This window comes from Ostrinia furnacalis, unplaced genomic scaffold (genome assembly GCF_004193835.3).
Source record: "Ostrinia furnacalis isolate ACB-3 unplaced genomic scaffold, ASM419383v2 OfSCF4915, whole genome shotgun sequence".
NCBI classification, from domain to species: Eukaryota; Metazoa; Arthropoda; class Insecta; order Lepidoptera; family Crambidae; genus Ostrinia; species Ostrinia furnacalis.
In genome coordinates this window covers 2,442,703-2,463,635 of record NW_021135154.1, presented here as the reverse complement: position 1 = coordinate 2,463,635, position 20,933 = coordinate 2,442,703, and the positions used below count along the sequence as shown (strand labels likewise).

Sequence of the window (20,933 nt, the reverse complement as noted above, 5' to 3'; positions counted from 1 at the left end):
TATCAATTGGGAGAAAACAAATATTTATAGGGACTAAGAGAGATTCAATACTGCAATGAAACAATGGTAAGTGTTTTGAACGGAATATGGGAGAGGACAGAGACATTAATTTATTGTAGCTGTGCAAAAGACAAGGAATAGTTTTATGTTTCCAATAGTCTGAAATGGGAACTTTTTCTGATAAGCAGTGAAGTTTTGGGAAAAGTTGATGATTTGAGAAATTGAATGTACGAAAGAGGAATTTATCACACAGAAACTGCCGTCTAAATTTGAGAGGAGGATCACAACATTCAACTTGAAGCGCATTTACTGGACTACTTTTCATGGCTCCTGTTACAATTCTGAGAGCTTTTGACTGTATCAGATCTAATTTTTTAAAAGCAGATTTATTGCCTGGCTCGAGAAGAAACATGCCGTAGTCCAGAACACTTCTGATGAGAGCATTGTATATAAGCTTCATTGAAAAAGGGTGAGCTCCCCACCAAACTCCAGATAAACATCTGAGAATATTTATTCTTTTTTCACACTTTTCTGCAATATACTCGCAGTGTTGATTTCCAGTCAGTTTTGAGTCTAGAATTACTCCCAGAAATTTGTGATGAGGTTTTACAGGAATCAAATCATTATCATAAGAAATTTGGACAGGAGGTGGATTTCTCAATCTTGAAAAAATTACTGTGGCACTTTTATTAGCAGATAAGTTTAATCCATTATTATCAAGCCAGGATTTTAAATTAGATAGTGAAGAAGTAAGTGCTGACGCAGCAACTTCTATTTTCTTATCAATATTATAAAACAGCAATTGACAATGACATTTTGTTTTGTGTGATTTGCGTCCTTGTGATTGTGTAATTCAACTTTAATTTTAATTAAAACAACTCATTTAAAAATGAATTCGCTATGGAGGCGTGTAATAAGACCATCTTACATCAATAATTATATATATAAGCAAGTATCAAGCCAAAGATGCGTACACAATTTCATGTTAAAAAACATAAACATAACCTCAACAGTAGTTAAATATCCTCCGATTATGCTAAACTCTTCGCGATTTAAGTCTAAAAAGGTAAACATTTTGTATTAGGAAGCATTAACTTTTAATAATTGAGCTATTTTCGATGTGTTATTGTTTGTGGAATAAAATCTGTGTTATTTTTTATCTAGATTCTTGTTTCTTTCAGCAACATGCACAGGACTCTGATGACGAAGGTGATGTACAGTCCGATGATTCTTCTTTGTCACGTGATTCCAAAGTAGTCAAATTCAACACCACTACCATGCGCACTGATGTTATACTGAAGTCGGCACTTGGAGTAGCTAGAAAGTAAGTTTGCGAATTTAATTTAAATTCTGTCACTAATTTCTGCAATATCTTAGTTCTGCTTAATTTTAAATATCTTTGATTTCAGCAAAATAGAGCAAGTTTTTTATGAAAGCAAAATAAGAGTAAATGGAAAGAAAATTCTCAAAAAGAGTGCATCGGTAAGGATCCATTATTTAATATGCAATACAAATTATTTCGTTACTAAAGTTTTTTATCAAGATCCTAATATTTTTTCTCCATAGGTAAAAGTTGGAGATGAGGTTGACGTGATCAAATCAGTCAGTCCCAAAAACCCTGACCACTTATATGTATCAAGAGTAGAAATTATAAATGTAGCTGCCACAGAAGATAATATTGTGGTCACAGCAAGAAGGTTTAAGAATTTACTAATAGAAAATTATGAAAAAGACCCTTATAAATCTGGAGCTGTGGATCCTGACACTCAATAATCCATGGAAAACTTGTTTTAATAGTGCAATAATGTAGACATTTAAGAAAACAATATTTTTAACAACATGAGTTTTATTTAAAAAATAACAACTGTAAATTCATGATTCCTTACTCTTTAGATATCTAAATCTATATCACAGTCTGAACTTTCAAATATTGATATTTGGGAGTTAGGCACTGATCTCACTTTTGTAGCACTGTTTTCTATACAGGGAACATTGCTAGGTGATTGTTTTTCTATCTTTTCTTCATCACAGTCTGAACTTTCAAATATTGATATTTGTGAGTTAGTTACTGACTTTAGTTTACTAGGTCTGTTTGCTGAACATAGAACTCTAGAATCTTCTAATTTTACTTTAGCATTTTTGTTGGGCGACTGTTTTTCTGTTTTATCTTCATCACAGAAGCTTTCAAATATCGATATTTGTGAGTTGGTTACTGACGACTTCGGTTTTGCAGCGCTTTTGGATGAACAAGGAACACTAACTGTACTAATATCTTCTATTTTCACTACAGTATTTTTACTTGGTGACTGTTTTTCAGTTTTTTCTTCATAAAATTTACTCAGGTCATGTTTCTCTGTGAACTGAAATTGTTTCAATTTATCTAATGTTTTATTTGAAGTTGCACCATTTGAAGATTCTTTTGCTGGTTTTGTTTTCTCTGTACTTTTGTTTACTTTCATTTCAGTTTGTTTTTTTGTAGATGATTCTCCCTTCTCAGTATGTTTTTCCATTTTATTTAGGTCAGGCTGTTTGTTTGTTTTTCTAATATTACCTTCATATAAATGATTATCTGATTCCTCATTGTTTCTTAATTCTAAATTATCTTTATCATCATGATTTTCACTTTCAAATTTTAAATCTATTCCTAATTCAGAAAATATGTCATTAACACTGGGTACAGCATTGAGAATCAATGTTTCATCTCTTGTGTCTTCCTCACTTTCTGTTGAACTTGCTTCTGTTTTCTTAGATCTCTTTAATTTCTTATTTTTAACCAGTTTTACATCAATGGTCACCTCTTTTCGTTTCCGTTTGTTTGTATTCTTTTTCTTCACTAATTTTGGTATTTCTTTCTCTTCTTTGTTTAATGTTGCGTGTTTCTTTAATGTTTCAGCGAATTTGCTGTTCACATTGGCATCATTAAAATTGTTTGTGTTTTCTTTGTCTTTGAAAGCATCCTCATCATCACAATTTTGCCGAATTTTCTTACCATTAAAATATGAACTTGTCACCAAAGTAGCAGACAGTGGAATGTTATCATCTGTCACGTCATCGTATTTAGCGAACAATTGATAATTTCCTTTATCGACATCATTTTCTAAGGTCTTATGATCTACTTGGAGCAATTTTCCGTAGTATAACAGTTCATTTTTCCATATGTCAGGTAGTTTTAGTTTTGTGAGTAGTTTCTTTGCTGTACACAAGTAGTCGAAGTCGGGGCACCGTTGGAACGTGGAATGTAATGCATCCACCGTGTCACTCAAAGTGCAGTCCTGCATGGAGAGGTCTACAAGGGAGACGGCTACTATGGCGTCCACTGGCAGAATGGTTGTGCGGAACATAAGGCGGCAGTGAGCTTGCGACAGCCTAAAACACGAAAATTATAAAGTTTCATCATAGCATCAACCATTATTTGTTTTTTAAATTACACCTGAAAAATTAATTACCAATCTTACCATGGAAATTTATTTATTTATTAATAGGTACAGTTACAGTACATAGAATACTACTTATTTAGTAAAAAAATACAGCTACAAATGAATGACAATGATAAAAAATGTTGAAGTACAATCAATAGCTATCAATTCTATCAACACCAAGGCGAGTGTATTCCTTGGCTGGTGAAATAGTACAGAAAACATAACATAATGTAACAGAGCTGTGATTCTTAGTCTAAAAATCTTGTCGCATTTAATGTAAATAAAAAAAAACCTATACCCGCTCCACTACACAGAAACTAACACAATTTTACCTGTAATATGAATGATATAAATGAAACACGCAACACAATACATACCTCACTAAACTGTCGAGCATTCTTACAGTGGTACGAGACGGGTCCCTGTATTCCGATTTTCTTTGCGTCATGTAGTAAGACTGCAGTATCATATTGGCAGACTTCGTCATGGTTGTCGGTCGGGGTCCCACTAAGCTTATGTACATCTAGAATTTGGCATATATTTCTATTTAACATCAAACATTTCCCCAATAGATTTTGAATCTTAAAAAGCCGTAAAGAAAATTATTTATTAGCAAAAAATAAGTAGTTACCTGTAATTTTTCAAGGCTCCACTCTTTTTTTGATGCCGAATTGGAATCTCCAAATAAAATGTAAGACGAGACTAGTTTATCCCATGCTTTGTTCTTGGAATCCAAAAGAATGAATATCAAATCGAACCTGAAACAAAAAGACAATGCCGGAAATTGGCGTCTTTTTTTTTCGCGCGGCCATCGACCAAACCATGTTTTTTGGTTACAAAATAGTGTAATAAACCAAACTTACTATGACATGACTACGAGCGTTAGAAGTTTGATGATTTTACATACTAGATTTGCTTTTTGCGCGCAAGTTTGGTAAGAAATTGCGACGAAATAGTGACGTCTTTTTTTATTGCGCTGATTCTGCTCCACACTGATGGCTGGAGCCTATAATGGATGGTATTGTTTGTTTACACATACAATATCACTATTTTGTTGCAATTTCTTACAAAACTTGCGCGCAGAAAGCAAATCTAGTATGTAAAATCATCAAACTTCTAATGCTCGTAACTTAGTTCAGACTGAGTTTAGAGGTATACATGTCATAGTAAGTTTGGTTCATTACACTATTTTGTAATCAAAAAAATATGGTCGATGGCCGCGCGAAAAAAAAAAGACGCCACCTTCCATACAAAATCTGGCATTGCCATTTCTTCTTCATTTTAGCTTAGACAATCCTTAGTCGCCATATACTCATGTCCGAAATACCGCAGTGTCTCAAGACAAAAGTATTCGAGCAGTGTGTGTTGCCAGTGTTGATATATGGATCCGAAACGTGGTCGCTTACTATGGGCCTCATAAGAAGGCTCAAGGTCACCCAAAGGGCGATGGAGCGGGCTATGCTCGGNACAATAAATTTTCATTTACCTACTTAACAAAGGAGTCTGGAGCGATACGTTAACACTCAGAGGCTGATCAGTTTGGTAGTGGCCCTTCGGGTTGCACGCGGCGATGACCGCGCAACGCGTGTTCAGTTTGCATACGATGCCAGCCTGCGGAAAAAACAAGGACTTAAAATCAGGTCGTGCTCGAACACTTAGAACGCATCAGACAGAAATTAATAATTTCTGTTGCAAAACTTGTCCTTAACTACATCATAATAGGTATTACTAGGCCCCCACTAGGTGGACCGAAGATCTGGTGAAAGCAGTGTCGTATCTATACCATCCAATGAGGGCTATCGTTTTAGCGCGCTTACCAGTTAGCGCCACTGTAGAGTAAGGTCCTGTCACTTGCTAGTAGCGAAGACAGTGGCGCCAACTTGTGAGCGCTAAAGTGGTAGGAGGACTATCGTATTTGCACTCATCAAGATGGCGCCACTGTAGAGTAAGGTGCTGTCAATCGCCAGGGGTGCCAACTGTTAAGTATAAAAACGATAGCCCTCATTCCAAGGCCCGTGGCATTTGAGGGGGGGCCCTGGCCCCTTGGTTGGTATCATAACACGTATGAATAAGTACCTACTATCATCTATCATTTCGAATCGGTAACCCAAACCATTTAACGTGTGCATTTTACTTAAATCATTTTTTTTAGCTCGGCCCTTTGGATTCGGGGCCCCTTGTAGTTACGTCACTGGGCGAATGTTGCTGGAAGAAAGCGAGCAGCGTAGGACCGGTCTATATGGAAATCACCGGTCCGGTCGTTACAGCACTTGCCATATTATTATGTTTGTCTCGAAGCGCTGGTAGGGCCCAAAAGATAAGGAGACATGTAAAGTGCCCTATAAGGGCTACCTTTTCTTTTTTTTTTCTTATTTTCTATTGACGTTCATAAGTGCCACTTGTGGTCTAAACTGAATAAATATTTTTGATTTTTGAATCCTTAGGGGAGGCCTTTGTCCAGCAGTGGACAGTAGTATCATTTACCTTGGCGATGGAGATAGTCTGCTGCTCCATAGCTTCGTGTATGGCGGTGCGGTCGTGCTCGCTAAGCTGGGATATCTCGTCGATACAGCACACGCCGCCGTCTGAGAGCACTAAAGCTCCCGCTTCTAACTGCCATTCGCCATCCTCCTGATAATACAAAAAAGTACAATATCACTTAGGTGGTTATCACACTGCGCCGCGCTCCACCGCGGAGCGCGGGGCGACAGATTTAATCATTGTATGCAAGTACCTCAGTTTGTATAGAAAACACGCGCGGCACTTCACACTGACAACGCGTCCGCGCGCGTGATTTTTTATATGAAAATCACGCGTTCCGCAGTGTGATAACCGCCTTATAAGTAAAAAATATTTATATTTAATGCAAAATACTTGTAACAAAATAAGCTTTCAGTATTTGGCCGTATACAGAAAGAAAGCTGGAATCTTATAAGCGCTTACCAGCGCTTGCTAGCGCTGGTCCGTTTCACAAAGGAAGCAAGTTGAATGGCATTTTATATGGCAGCGTCCAGCGCTGACCAGCACGTGTTGAACCTTGTCGGCGCCGTTCAGTTCTTATCGGCGCGCGTTCATATATTTTCCTGCGTGGGTTACCAGCGCTGGTAAGCGCTTAAGTTTCCAGTTTTCTTTCTGTATACGGCCTTTAGCTGTATAGGTAAGTTCGGCTTCTTACCCTAAGCGCCGCACAAGTGAGTCCAGCACGGGTACTGCCGGCCCCAGACGTGAACACAGATCGCGCGGTGAGATCCGCTCCCGTACGTAGCAACTGTGACTTGCCGGTGCCTGAAATGTAAATCATTTAATAAGGGTCTGTTTACTACCTAATAAAGTCCCTGATAGCCTAAACATGTATTTTAAAATCAAAATCAAAATTATCTTTATTTGTTTAGACTAATTAAATTAGTTCTTGCAAATCGTCAAATGCTCTTAAGGAGCCTATACATGTCTCATTCTTTTTTTGCCCTACCAGCGCTTCGAGACAAACATTTGGCAAGTGCTGAGAAGAAGCGCCGCAACAAACTCACTTTACATAGATGTGTCGCTACAGGTTTCATCCAAAGGACGGCCACTGCTGGACAAAGGCCACCGTCAAAGATTTCCACGATGACCGGTCCTGCGGTGCCTGCATTCAGGCGTTTCTCGCGACTTTCACTAGATCATCAATCCACTTAATTATAAAACTATTGTTTACCTGGATCGCCTACCAACAGCAAGTGACACTGCCCGCGCACTCTAGTAGTATGGCTGTCGTCTGGTGACGTATTTTTTTCCACCTCACTCTCTGCTATATGATTTGAGCCTGTTATCACAGTCAGCAACACTGCCAGTTTGACCAAATGGAGGCCATAGACCTGTAATTATTATTATTTTCTTTATAATATCAGTTTAAATTCAATTCTCAATTAGAACAGTTTAATCCTGTAGTTAGGCCTTTTTATAATTTACAAAAAGTGCCGAAAATATTAATGCTTCTTTATTTTATTTTTCATATAGTAAGACCAACACAAATTCGCGCGTTAAGAACGCATTGTTTTTGGCAAAGACTTATGTCCAAGTGTGGACTTAAACAATTAGTTTATACACTCACCTGAGGACACACTGAAGCTAATATACGGTCTCTTCCTTTCAAAGGACAACCTTCGAACTTAGACCAGAATTCGCTGAAGCACTCTTTAACATCCGGAGCAGCAGTCACCACATCTGACCGTTGAGAATTGCAGACTTCCACAAAGTTGGCTTGGAGCACCAACTCCACTTCAGCTTTCTTGTTCTGGACGGTAGGACGCCACCGGCGACGTACTGTACCACTGTTATGAAGGATTGGTTTAGGTAAATGTTTTTCATGGAAAAATCTACTGTCTCAGCAAGGGCTCAAGATCCCATGAGCTTTGTCTTTTTAAGTGACTACTGTTACCACTGAGTTATAGAGAGAGACATAGTATGCGATTTCACACTTCATCCTATCTGAATTCAAAAANTGTCGTATCTATACCATCCAATGAGGGCTATCCAGTGGCGTAGCTTGGGGGGGGCAGGGGGGGCCATGGCCCCGGGCGGCATATGAAAGGGGGCGGCGGATAAGAAAAAAAAACATTAGCACGAAAAAAACATTAACAACAGCACGAAGAGTACATTTTTAATCTATTTTTTTAAGTAATAGTAACATAAATATTTAAGGAGCTTATAGATGACCCACGCTGAACTGTCCCACCAAACTCAATGACAGGGGGGCGCTACCATCGTTCAACTATATGGTTTCCAACATGGCAAAAATCGAAACCAGCGATCCGGTATTGACGGTGGCGCCCCACTGTCAATGTCATGCATAGGACAGTTCAGTATTTTGGAACTATACTTACCCCTCTAAAACTTGCGCCACAGATAATCNGTGGTTGAGGATTTCGGGTGAAGCTCGCTTCCACCTTCGGCCTGATCGTCACTTACCATCAGGTGAGATACAGGCCAAGAGCTTCCTCGATGTGGATTAAAAAAAAAAAAAAATATTTTCCTGCGCGGGTTACCAGCGCTGGTAAGCGCTTATAAGTTTCCAGTTTTCTTTCTGTATACGGCCTTTAGCTGTATAGGTAACTTCGGCTTCTTACCCTAAGCGCCGCACATGTGAGGCCAGCACGAGTGCTTCCCGCCCCAGACGTGAACACAGATCGCGCGGTGAGATCCGCTCCCGTACGTAGCAACTGTGACTTGCCGGTGCCTGAAATGTAAATCATTTACTAAGGGTCTGTATACTACCTAATAAAGTCCCTGATAGCCTAGATCAGTGTTTTTCAAGGGGTCGCGAAGCCTCTATAGGGAGGTCGCAAGAGGTCGTAAAGACTACCTCGTTAAAAAAATCAGTAAAGTTTTCAAGATAGATTTATCAGACATCTAATTATGAAGATGCGTAAATGTTGTATGGATTGAAGTATTCAGTCTTTACGAGGGCGGCACTGAAAATTTCGGGAATCAAGGAAGTGAAACAACATTACTATTTAAAAATGTATTTATTGCTTTTTAAAGTATTCTCCGCGAAATTTGACACATTTTTCCATACACGAAACCAATCATTGAAGCAACCATTGCATTCGGAAGTTTAGGTCTCCAAAATGGCCGTTTTGTAAGTTTCCACAGCTNTTCAAAATTAGCTAAAATGGTAACTTTTAGCAGTAATTAAATCTGTAACTTGCTGCAAATATCTAATGAATTCAAACAATTATTTTAAAAAATAGCTTTGATACATACACTCGCGAGCAAAGGTATGGAATCACTTACATGAAGTTGTTTCCACGCGATCTTGTGTACTAACGAATTTGTTAGTAACAAAAACGTGCTTGTCGGTGACCTGCCGTCAGTTTGCAGCCTGTGGTAGGCCTTTTTGGAATCAAATTTTATTGCTCATATCTTAGACGAACTGTCCACTCGCTAACAGCTATCCTACGAACATTTCTGAGCTCTTGCTGGACGTCGATACTAGTCAAATGACGATTTCATAGAGAGGTTGACATGAAAAAACGGTCATCGCTCTGTGATGTGCACCGGCGCTGTTCAGAACTTGGTCTCGGGATAAAGCCACCAGTCTCCCGAAAGCGTCTTAAAACTTTCGAAACCCAGGACTGGCTTATGTGGAGCTGATGTGCGACAGCCCGCTGGCTGAGCCCTTCTTGCAACAGTGCAACGATTTGTTCTACTTCTGAAGGTGTAGAATCCCAGGTAAAGTGTCAAAAGAAGCGGAAATGTGTATGGATCAACGTGTGAAAGCAAAAATCCGAAAACACTTGCTTTTATGGGGGGTAAATAGGCTGCAACTCGCGACGTATCAACAGTTGATACATGTCTTTTTCCTTACTTCTTCACATTAGGCGGGACATCTTTTTAAATACTGGTGTGATTTAAATGAATTTGGTATCAATTTAAAGTTAAAAGTTTAATCTTTAAAATGGTGCTACTTTTTTTGTTACTGACAAATTGGTTAGTACACAAGATCGCGTGTAAACAACTTCATGTAAGTGATTCCATACTTTTGCTCGCAAGTGTATTATACATTTTTCAAACCACCTTTTTAATTTCGGTCTATAACAAAAGTAATCAAGAAAAAATATGGTGGCGCTGGTTAGCTAGGGTACAACCTTTAATAATATTAAGCACATAATATGTTATCTATATACTTATAATAAATCTGTAGAGAGGTCAATTCTGTACATGAAATATATTTTCAAAATAACTATCAGGGGGTGATTTGTGATCGATACTGATGCCAAAAATGCAATCAGTAAAATTTTTGTCTGTCTGTCTGTCTGTCTGTCTGTATGTTCCTTATAGAAACAAAAATTACTCTACGGGTTTTAACGAAACTTGGTACAATTATTCTTCATACTCCTGGGCAGGTTATAGGATACTTAGGAATTCCCACGGGAACGGGAATCAGCGGGAAAATCCTTTTGTATGAAAAATCTAAACCGCTTAAGTTAGACGCTTGAAATTTGGCATGCAGGTACCTCAGTAAACTTAAAGCTTAGTTACAACAGGATATTGCAAAATTCCCACGGGAACGGGAGTTAGCGGGAAAAAACATTTATATGAAAAATCTAAACCGCTTAAGTTAGACGCTTGAATTTTGGCATGCAGGTACCTTAGTAAACTTAAAGCTTAGTTACAACAGGATATTGCAAAATTCCCACGGGAACGGGAGTTAGTGGGAAAAAACATTTGTATGACAAATCTAAACCGCGTAAGATAGACGCTTGACGTAATAACTTTTAAACTAAGCGGTATATCCTGATAAAATAAAAACAGTAATAATGCTAAATAACAGGCGATACTAAAAAAATACATAAAATACACAAAAAAGGCCAACAAATAATAAATGATCATAGCAAATGTTGTGATAGGGATAGAGAATTTACAAAGATAATACGATAGAAAATAATACAAAGTAATAAAAACCACCTGTTGTAGGAGCATTTTTTTGAGAAATTTATCAAATAACCAAAAAAATACGAATTTTTAAGCAGATTTTTTTCAAAAAATATCATTTTTTATTATTTGTTGGCATTTTCTGGGTATTTTATGTATTTTTACAGTATCGTCTGTTATTTAGCATTATTACTGTTTTTATTTTATTAGGATATACCGCTCAGTTTAAAAGTTATTACGTTTTTTTTACAATATAAAGTAATTGGAAGAAAAAAAATTCTATAAAAAATTCAAAAGAAGTCTCAAAAAATTTTTGACCTCTTTTTTGTCAATAAAAATAGGTCTATTTTAATCTATTTTCATATGTAGGTATACTTTAACGTGACTCACACTGTATACCTAGTGTTACATANTTAAATAAATAAATGGTATACGATTTTTAAAACCCTGGACTTTGCAATTAAATAGATTTTAATATGACTGGAACAGTGGAAATATTCCATTCCCGATACTTTTAGTGCAGCCCTCGTACAATATATTTGTACCATTATAAAATGCATGAAAAAAAAGCGAGCGGTCGGGGGGTCGCGAAATATTTTTTCATGCTAGGGAGGTCGTGTCATGAAAAAGGTTGAAAAACACTGGCCTAGATCTCAAGTCAAGGTTTGGTGTTTTAACGAAACATGTATTTTACATAGATGTGTCGCTGCCGGTTTCATCCAAAGGACGTCTATTGCTTGACAAGAGCCTCCCCCAAAGATTTTCACAAGGACCTGTGTTGCCCGCATCCAGGTGTTTCCCGCGACCTTCACTAGATCATCAATCCACTTAATTGAAAGTAACTTAGTAGCACTTAACTGAAAGTGTTGTGAATGCTTATACTAAAACGTTTGTTTTTATTTGTATAGAGAACAATAGTGTCTAGACAAACCTAAAGAGGATTTAGGACGCTATTTGGATCAAATATGTAATTGCTCAATAATGAATAATAAATAAATAAATAAATAATAAATTATAAAACTATTGTTTACCTGGATCGCCTACCAACAGCAAGTGGCACTGCCCGCGCACTCTAGTAGTATGGCTGTCGTCTGGTGACGCATTTTTTTCCACCTCACTCTCTGCTATATGATTTGAGCCTGTTATAACAGTCAGCAACACTGCCAGTTTGACCAAATGGAGGCCATAGACCTGGAATGATTATTTAGTTTCTTTATAATGTGAGCTTAATTTAGATTAATGTAACTTCTGAGTTATTTCCTATTATCATTTGGTAAAAGAGTGCTAAAAATCACAATTTTACTTGACACCATAAATCTTTAATTCCTGAGTTGAACAAATTATGCAATGAAAGGACAACAGGCACGATTGTTTTCACAAAGGTAAAATGAGTATTACGCACGCGCGTAACGCTACAAACGCGTTCTTTTTGCAAAGACATGTCCAAGTGTGGACTAAAAGAAGTAGAATAAACTCACCTGAGGACACACTGAAGCTAATATACGGTCTCTTCCTTTCAAAGGGCAAGCTTCAAACTTAGACCAGAATTCGCTGAAGCACTCTTTAACATCCGGAGCAGCGGTCACCACATCAGACCGTTGAGAATTGCAGACTTCCACAAAGTTGGCTTGGAGCACCAACTCCACTTCAGCTTTCTTGTTCTGGGCGGTAGGACGCCACCGGCGACGAACTGTACCACTGTGTTGTTAGAAGGATTGGTTTAGTAAACGATTTTCATGGAAAAATCTACTGTCTCAGCAAGGGCTCAAGATCCCATGAGCTTTGTTTTTTAAAATGACTGTTACCACTGAGTTATAGAGAGAGATATAGTAAGCGATTTCACACTTCATCCTATCTGAATTCAAAAATATGTATTGGTACTTTTCAGCAATTCTTACCAAATGTTTACATCATCTCCAGGTTTACAACTGTCAACCAGATCATTTTCAAGGACTACCCACATCGATCCAGGTATAGTTCCTATGCTTAACTTATTTACTAACTCCTGTAAGTGAAAAAATATTATTTTACTTAATGTTTACAGAGTTGTACAAACTAATAGAGAATGGTTAGAACCACATGTGAGTAGAGGTGATAGTTAATTTTAAATTATTCTATAAGTATTAGTATTAGTATTTAGTCTTTAAAGTTACCTGAATTTTGATTTCCTGATAATCTTTACAATGTTCCCTTGATACTAAGTGAACTTGTGTNACTTGTGAGAAAGTTGAACTTTTACACCTTGTGTCTTCGTTCCCACACTTTGCTGGTGCTTTCAAAATGTATCGGTTTTCAAAGTCTGCTTCCACTTCATTTTCATACTTGCATTTCATGCAGACATATTTTCTCTGATATTCTAACATTTTTGCTTGTGTTACTCTTACAACTGTTCCTGTTAAATTAATTTTATTAATGATGTATAAATCAAACGAGTCTTTTCTTTTGCTCAATTGGTCAAGTTGTGCAGAGAAGAGAGAAGTCCATACTATGTTTTTAAAGCACATCTCATAATTTAAAAAAAGTAGTGTGAATGAAAACTTAGTAACTGCTATGTTAGTAAATATAGTTCTTGCAACTCACAAAGCAAATGAGCTTTACTTGTTTGTGTACATGTACATGCAAATAATAATAAGTGTAATGTCTATCAAAACTTTTGAAAAATGAATGGTAGCGAGCCACCACACATGTAAAGCTCACTCGCCTTCATGAATTGCAACAACTATACCTAATAATAAAATTTATTCATTATAATAAACAACTTTTTTACCTGTGACCTTCAAAAAACATCCCAGATCTATATTTTTTGGAAATACAGTCCGATGTAATTCAGGACAAACTGGCAAACCAAAGAATCTAGCATGTACATTCTTCTTTAACGACTTGAAATTTAGTTTTACCACTTGTTGTTTATATTCGTCTTGTTCTAATATCTTTTGTTGGGCCTTTATTATGTCCCTACTACAAGTAGGCAAACTGTCTACAGGATTGCAAAGAACTTTGTCACCCACATCTGGATGAGTTTCAAAAAGTTTCAGAAAGCTGTAAATTTATAACATTAACATTTTATTAATACCTGATGATCAGTTTACTGGAAATTAGAAATAGATTTATGAAATCTTCAAAAGTTTACACTCACTCAATTTTGATACTAAAATAGCCCAAATTGTCTTCATCTGATATAATTTGTAAACAGTCTTGATCGTGGAACTTTAAAATATATTCCAATATCATCATTATTCATGTATTTACATCAATATTAATAATTTCATTCAAAATTAAAATCGCGGCTGGCCGAAACATTAAATTGTCAAATTGACATTTAGTTGACATTTGACAAGTCCCAGTAGGGATGCGTCTTTTGCACTATTCAATAATTTATTAATTGAATAGTTTTATTTATAGATTGAAAGTTAAAAGTAGGAAAAGGCACACAACAACTTAAAAAGCCAAAAACGAGCGCAGTCAACGCAACGTCACGCGCCATTATGTTGACGGCACAAGGGGAACAATGATTCAGTTACGAATGTATACAAAACTTTTCTGAGTTGATAAGTGTGCTATGACCTTAACAAGGCTGGTTTTAAGATCAGTGTACTTGATCTCCTTTGCCAAACTGAAATGGGTAAATATTAAAAACAAAGAGTGCGTCGGCGCCGTCAGCTGTCATAAATGTCATCGTCTCCAAATGTCAAAAAAGTGCGCTCAAAAAACAACAGAAGCGTTCACAAGCGTTGAAAAAACAAATTACCTATCTTTCATTTATTCCAATAAAGTATGGTTAAAATTTCTGAAAATATGAATACTCTGAAAGAGATGTTGCTGGACGAACGGAAGCTAGTCACGTATGTATCACTTAGCAAAGAAATGTGTATTCATGTGAACGAAAGCAAGTCCCTTCTGAAAGAAATAATTGATTATCTAAAGAAGAAAGACCCCGATATTCAGCTTAACATTAATTACATGATATCTGGATTGTTAGAAACCAATAAAGCTCAAACTACGGTTTGTAACGAGACAGAATTAGAAAAAATTAAAAACAATCTGAAAGTGTTATTCTACCAACATGTGTACAGTGTAAGCGTGGGAACACCGTCAGTAGATAATGTCTCACTTATGGCACTTATTAATTTATCAGATTTTTCGCTATGCACTGGACTTGTAAAGAGTAACTCTTGTGTTAAGAGGTCACCTGAAGAAATAGGAGGTTTGAAAACTAACAGCCAACAAAATGTTATGATTGAGCAGAAACCCAGTAGTTCTGGTACAAAAGTAGTAAAACAAGAAAAGAAAAATGACAACAATAAAGTAAATGATGTCAAACAAGTCGCTAAGATTCAAGAAACAAAATCGGAGCCCATTATTAAAAGTGAAGTTGTTTCACCTAAAAAAGAGTCTTCAAGTAATAATGTCCAAAAATCGGACAACAAAAAGGTCAACAAGTCTCAAAAAGGTATTGCAGGATTTTTCAACAAATCTAATAGTGTCCCTGCTAAGAAAGTGGTAAATGGCACTAAAGAAATAGAACAAAAGAATAGTTTAAAGCAAATAACACCTCTAGTGAAGGATACCACTGAAGTCAAAGTTGAGAAAATGGATGTGGATGAAGAAGTTCCTGAACAATCTGAGAAAGTTATAGAAGTTTCTGAACAATCCAAGAAAGTTGTAGAATCCAAGAAACAGAACACTGTAGCACCAGCAAAAGAGAATAATAAAACACTCAATACAATTAAAAAGAATGCCAAAGTTGATAAGAAAAGAAAAAGAGTTCTGCATGTCTCTGATAGTGAAGATGAAGAGGAGAAAGATGATCCTTTCAAACCAGAGCCTGTGGCTATGGAAGACTCTGAAGATGAGATTCCACCAACTCCATTAGTTAACACAGTCAAAATAACTTCAGGAATAGTCAACCCCAAGAAAAAAAGAAAGATTGTGGATAAAACCTACACTGATGAGGATGGTTACATTTTAACTAAGAAGGAGGAAATCTATGAAAGTTGTTCTGAAAATGAGGAAGAAGCTAGTATTAAAGAAAATGTCCAACACATAAATAAGGTGAAGAAAGAAGTTTCACCCCCAGAAAAGAAAAATGCTACCAAAAATACCAAAAAGAAGATAGCTTCACCTCAAAAAGGGAAACAAGCTACACTAATGAGTTTCTTCAAAAAAGTACCTCAGAAATAATTTTCATTTACATGTTTATTGTAACAGTCCTACAAAATATTTTTATTACATGATGAGATAGATACTTGATAAAATAGATCTATGTAATAATTTGTAGCTAGAAAAACTACTATTGAATGTCACTTGAAATAAAATCATGAGTAATTTTTTATTAGTTTCCTGGAGATAGAACAATTAAGTTATTTTGAACATGATTAGGAGTTTTACTTTTTGAAACAAATGTAATACATAACTTTATACAGGGATGTTTAGGAAGGACACTAATTGTTTTTTGTCATAATTGTTGAAAATAAAAGAGCATGTAAATATTGAACTTATTTTAATACATATTAAAGTTGTGACAGTATGTTTATCTTTTTGTTCCAATCGCGACCACCCAGTCAGGATGGACTTGTACATCTACCAGATATGAGCATTTTGTGTTGTAAGTTGCAGACTGCACATCTTGGCTGGATACTTGTCTGTAGACAAATAAATAAAATTAATAAATTAGAATAATTAGTTCTAAAAATGTAACTAAGTTACAGATACAAAACATATTTCCAAATACAAGTCACATTGTACACAATGATGTAAAGGAAATTTACAAGTGACTAAGGCCCAGAACAGACGGTGAAACGCAACTGCAACGAAACTGCAACTGCTAGTTACTTTTGAGTTGCATCTAAGTTTCTGCCATAGCGTCCGTTAAGAGACCACACATGACGCGACCAGTTTGAAAATTTTAGTTTCAGTTTGAATCATCAGAAAGTTGCAGTTTCGTTGCAGTTGCGTTTCACCGTCTGTTCTGGGCCTAAGAAGTATGTTTGTACTACTTGTGAGCAGAGATCACATCTCAACACACTGTCAGATAAAATTAATTTGAGTGGTGTAGAAGCAAACCTGCATCATCATGATATATTGGTTTTTTAAAACAATAAATAGTAATAACAATTATTATTTTTACTTACTTGTTTTTAGGATGATTGTCCCATAGAACTTTGACTACTCCATCCATTCCAGCAGAGCAGAGAAGTGAATTCTCTATGGACAAATCACTTGGATCAGACTGGACTCTGTTTGTAAGACTGGCTTTCCCCACAGCTGACCAGTCGAGGGCAGTGATCTTTCCATGGTGTCCCCTGTGTTCATGCACACTGGTGCAAGTTCCTAAATCCCATATCTTTATTTTCTTATCATCACCTATAACAAATATGAAGCATTTTAGAAAAATTGCACAGTTTTTAATTTTATTAAAGCCTGGTCCGTGAGCACGTAGAATTTTGTCCAATGACCCCAAGCTACCCATCCTTATCGCTCGCGCGTAATTATGTTGCTGTCGCGCTCGCACACTCACTGCGGGCGCCCGTCACACAGTCGCGACAGCAATATAATTACGCGCGAGCGGTAAGGATGGGTAGCTTGGGGTCATTGGACAAAATTCTACGTGCTCACGGACCAGGCTTTAGGTATAATGCATGGAACAATAAAAGTTATGCAAAATTGGGTGTACTTAGAAGCCTTTGACACCCTCAGTCTGTCTCAAAAAGAGGCTGCTCAAGTTGATGCGACATGCGAGGCTTTAGATTCGGAAGGTTGATTAGTGCTGCTGCTGGACCGCTTATGTGTGTAGCAAATACTGGCCAGTGGGCGGCGTTACTTATGAGTGGCGATAGCGATACTGACCAGCGCTGGCGAGGTAGTCGCCAGACGGTGCGAATGCGAGCGCTCGCACCACGCCACGGTGTCCCCATAACACCCGCACTAGACGCGCGTCGCACACGGTCCATAGACGCACGGAGCGGTCTGCCCCACCTGTCGCTATGTACGCCTCATTTGGGTGGAACTTTACGGCCTGCAAATGATATTAGAGTAGCTGAAATATTTAAACACAAAACGAGTACGGTAAAAATAATTCTAAAGATATTAGCACAACCCGGTCGAGATACTGCGAACCTCGCTGAAATGCGACTCTCCCTCACACTCACCACATCTCCCTTGTTCGCCGCGTTCGTACTTGAGCGTCGATGTCACGTCACGGCGCCGGGTACGCAGTTAACTCGACCGCGCAATAGTCTTATAAATTACTGGCCAGTTACTTCGAATTTAAACTTACCGTGACATCGGAATTGTGCCCCACAAATACCCTGACTGGGAATGTTCTATCTAGGGACCAAAGCTTCGCAGTTCTGTCGTGAGATCCTGTTACTATGAATGGTGAATTTTCTGCAATATCCATGCACCAAATTGGATAGTTGTGGCCCCTGCAATGGAATAGAATGAAGTAGGTATTCCATAAACAGAAACATAAGGTTGCAAAAAATATATTATTTTGGTTTATTAGAACTGCTCTGTAACATAATTAGTAGTATTTAAGGGTACCTGTAAACAGATGCGCAAGAGTAGTCGAAAAGTCGCCACGCTCTCATCGTGTTATCATGCGAGACAGACAGGATCAATTGCTCCTGAGCTAGCACCTTCACCGCTTGGATGGGACCCGTGTGACCTCTAAGAGGCTGCCCTGTGTTCACTTGTCTGTAACAGAAAAGTGCGGATAAGTGAAAATAATGAAATCTGATTGGTTATTCAACACTTCTTCACTCCGCTCTGCCTTGGTGGAAACCGGGTGGAAATTGAAAGGAGACAAATATTTCTTTTTGAAAATTATATTTTATGATAATAAGGCCCCTCGCCCACGGCAACTTTTTGTAGCGTTTCTGTAGTCGCGATGCGGTCGCTAGCTGTGTGCCGTGTGCTGTAGTGCGTTGCAAATGCGACAAACGCGCGTTAGTAGCGATGCTGTCACTACAAAATGTCACCGTGGGCGAGGGCCTTAAGGAATATTTCACTTACAAAGTGTTATCCTCAGGTGTAGGTTCAGGTGGAACAAAACAGGCTAATTCAAACTCTGATATATTGCGGTTCACTATGCGCTTCACATTATTTTGTCCAAGGTCCCATATCCTAATTTCTGAGTTGCTAAAGCCACCACATAGCAAATTGCAGTTCAGATCTGTCGTAGCACATATTAAGCTGGGGAGAAAACACAAGTATGTATAAAGTAAAGTTAAATAATTCAAAGTTGAGAATTTGCATAAAAATGTTTTATGACTTACTGAGAATCAGGTGCAGCTACTTTATAAAGTTTAAGTGGCGCCATGGACTCTCTTACCCCCCTTATAGCATCTTGCAATTCTCTTAATTCTTTATCAACAATTGGGTATTCTGTGTGGCCATTACATTTTGAGAATATGTCTGCAACAAAAACACATTTTTAAGTGGCTATTTCATTAAATGAATATTATTGGCACAAAGTAAACAATAAAGTTTTTAGGGCAATTAGGGAGATATAACAAGGGAGTATAAGGTTTTCAGCTGTTTATGAGAAAATTAATGGATTACCATTTACATCAGGAACTTTCTCTTCTGTATTCATTCTTGTGGCATTTATTTCTTCTTCCATTTGATCTTCATCATCCTGTAAATTATATTACTTTACAATACCAAACAAAATAAAATAAAAAATATTGTTGACAAGTTTATTAGTTACTTACTGAATTCTTTTTATTGGTGTCACTATTTATATCAATGTGAAACCAAGTCTGCAGTACTTGTATCAATAAGACATGCCCTTGCTTGGCCAAATAGCTTTTGAGCATGTTGAGAGCATCTTGAGACAGGTAAATATCGTATTTGCATGATCTGAAATAGGTGTACAATTATGAAAATTCAGTTGAACAGATTTCTTAGGACAATCTGACATTTAAATACTACATTCGTATTCCGTCCGATCCGTCTGCTCGTTTGCCTCGTCAAATAATAAAAAAAAAACAATACATACCTAAATGCAGCAATAGAAGGCCTTGTTTCTACTTCTTGTAATGTGTAAATAGAACCAATATCATCGAGTATTTGATTCATGAAATCTTTCTCAGGAGTTTCATTATCAATTGTGCCATTTTGCAACGAATTGAACAGTTGTTCTAAACTGTTGGGCCGGTATAAAGCAGAGGGAAGGTTGCCATCTATTGGTTGATGGTAGGAGAGGTCTTTTTGGGGCAATGTGGCTGAGTGCCTTTTGAGAAACATTTGAGCTTGACCACCATGGCCTCCCCTCAGCATCTCAAGGTAGAGATGGCAGAGCAACGGACATAGTAAGCCAAGTAATTCATTTTTAACTTTCTCCACATTTATCTCTTTGATGAAGTTTACTAATCTGTAAACAGATAAAGCATAAAATAAACAATACAATATACAAATGCTAAGGTAGTTTAAATGTTCTGCACTTTTTTTCTAAGAAATAAAAATAATGTGTGTGAACAAAAATAACACACTGTTGAAACAATGCCCAATATTAATGAAATGAAATAATAACTGACATATTAAGTATAAAATATTAAATAACTCACTTTGTGTACTGAACATCATACTGGCCAGGATCACTATTGATGCAAGAGAACAAGATGGAATTTGCTCTGCTGGATTCACACTGTACTATTGTGGCGACTGCCATTTGTTCAGCGCTTCTATTCAATGAATTATTGCTACTAAACAAATCGAGGTCCTAAAAATCAGATAATTTTATAAAAGAGCGAAAAGTAAACAATAAAATGCAGATGTAAAAAAATACTTACCGGGTAATTTCGACGTTCAAGGTATGAAGTAACTGCAGCTTTGACTGCATCATTTCGAGTCTTTTTTATCAAAGACATTGATTTGAAGAAATCAATAGTTTTATTATATTGGATCTCACTTTTTTACCTTTTCTTGTCCCTCAGAAAAATATTGCAAAAAATATTTTTGCTTTTGCTAAATAAATTTGACAGTTGACACTGACAGTTCATATTTTTATAGTTCCTTTTGCAGGATATGGCAAAGGCATTTTGCCATACAGCCAAATCTTCATTACCCGACTGTGCCAGAAGGAGGGTTATGTTTTTT

At 37.1% G+C, this 20,933-nt stretch overlaps 4 protein-coding genes across 5 annotated transcripts; 2 read left to right on the top strand and 2 right to left on the bottom strand.

The window, feature by feature from the left end:
• Positions 1-807: 807 nt before the first annotated feature.
• Positions 808-1,838, top strand: LOC114360220 (uncharacterized protein C6orf203 homolog). Its single transcript, XM_028314835.1, has 4 exons — positions 808-1,066; positions 1,182-1,324; positions 1,410-1,482; positions 1,567-1,838. Exons 1-4 carry the CDS (start codon positions 890-892, stop codon positions 1,771-1,773), a joined length of 600 nt encoding a protein of 199 aa, XP_028170636.1. The 5' UTR covers positions 808-889; the 3' UTR covers positions 1,774-1,838.
• On the bottom strand, positions 1,835-14,113 carry LOC114360219 (DNA helicase MCM9). Of its 2 annotated transcripts, none has more exons than XM_028314833.1 (12): positions 13,969-14,113; positions 13,600-13,871; positions 12,986-13,224; positions 12,731-12,837; positions 12,311-12,530; positions 11,864-12,023; positions 8,525-8,634; positions 5,904-6,050; positions 4,906-5,030; positions 4,051-4,177; positions 3,797-3,942; positions 1,835-3,366 (listed from the first exon to the last, which is right to left on the bottom strand). In XM_028314833.1, the coding sequence occupies exons 1-12, from the start codon at positions 14,064-14,066 to the stop codon at positions 1,890-1,892; spliced, it is 3,228 nt and encodes a 1,075-aa protein (XP_028170634.1). In that variant the 5' UTR covers positions 14,067-14,113; the 3' UTR covers positions 1,835-1,889. The 2 variants fall into 2 exon arrangements, with proteins under 2 accessions (XP_028170634.1, XP_028170635.1); XM_028314834.1 differs by lacking the exons at positions 8,525-8,634; positions 11,864-12,023; positions 12,311-12,530 and adding exons at positions 6,595-6,704; positions 7,114-7,273; positions 7,510-7,729.
• Positions 14,114-14,503: 390 nt separating this feature from the next.
• LOC114360206 (DNA polymerase delta subunit 3) lies at positions 14,504-16,179 on the top strand. Its single transcript, XM_028314814.1, has one exon. It carries the CDS (start codon positions 14,607-14,609, stop codon positions 16,011-16,013), a length of 1,407 nt encoding a protein of 468 aa, XP_028170615.1. The 5' UTR covers positions 14,504-14,606; the 3' UTR covers positions 16,014-16,179.
• Positions 16,180-16,315: 136 nt separating this feature from the next.
• wda (will decrease acetylation) lies at positions 16,316-20,821 on the bottom strand. The gene is made up of 12 exons (XM_028314813.1): positions 20,627-20,821; positions 20,402-20,556; positions 19,834-20,208; positions 19,547-19,694; positions 19,395-19,470; positions 19,109-19,247; positions 18,846-19,025; positions 18,375-18,527; positions 18,109-18,256; positions 17,679-17,847; positions 16,964-17,195; positions 16,316-16,474 (listed from the first exon to the last, which is right to left on the bottom strand). The coding sequence occupies exons 1-12, from the start codon at positions 20,702-20,704 to the stop codon at positions 16,363-16,365; spliced, it is 1,965 nt and encodes a 654-aa protein (XP_028170614.1). The 5' UTR covers positions 20,705-20,821; the 3' UTR covers positions 16,316-16,362.
• Positions 20,822-20,933: the final 112 nt, after the last annotated feature.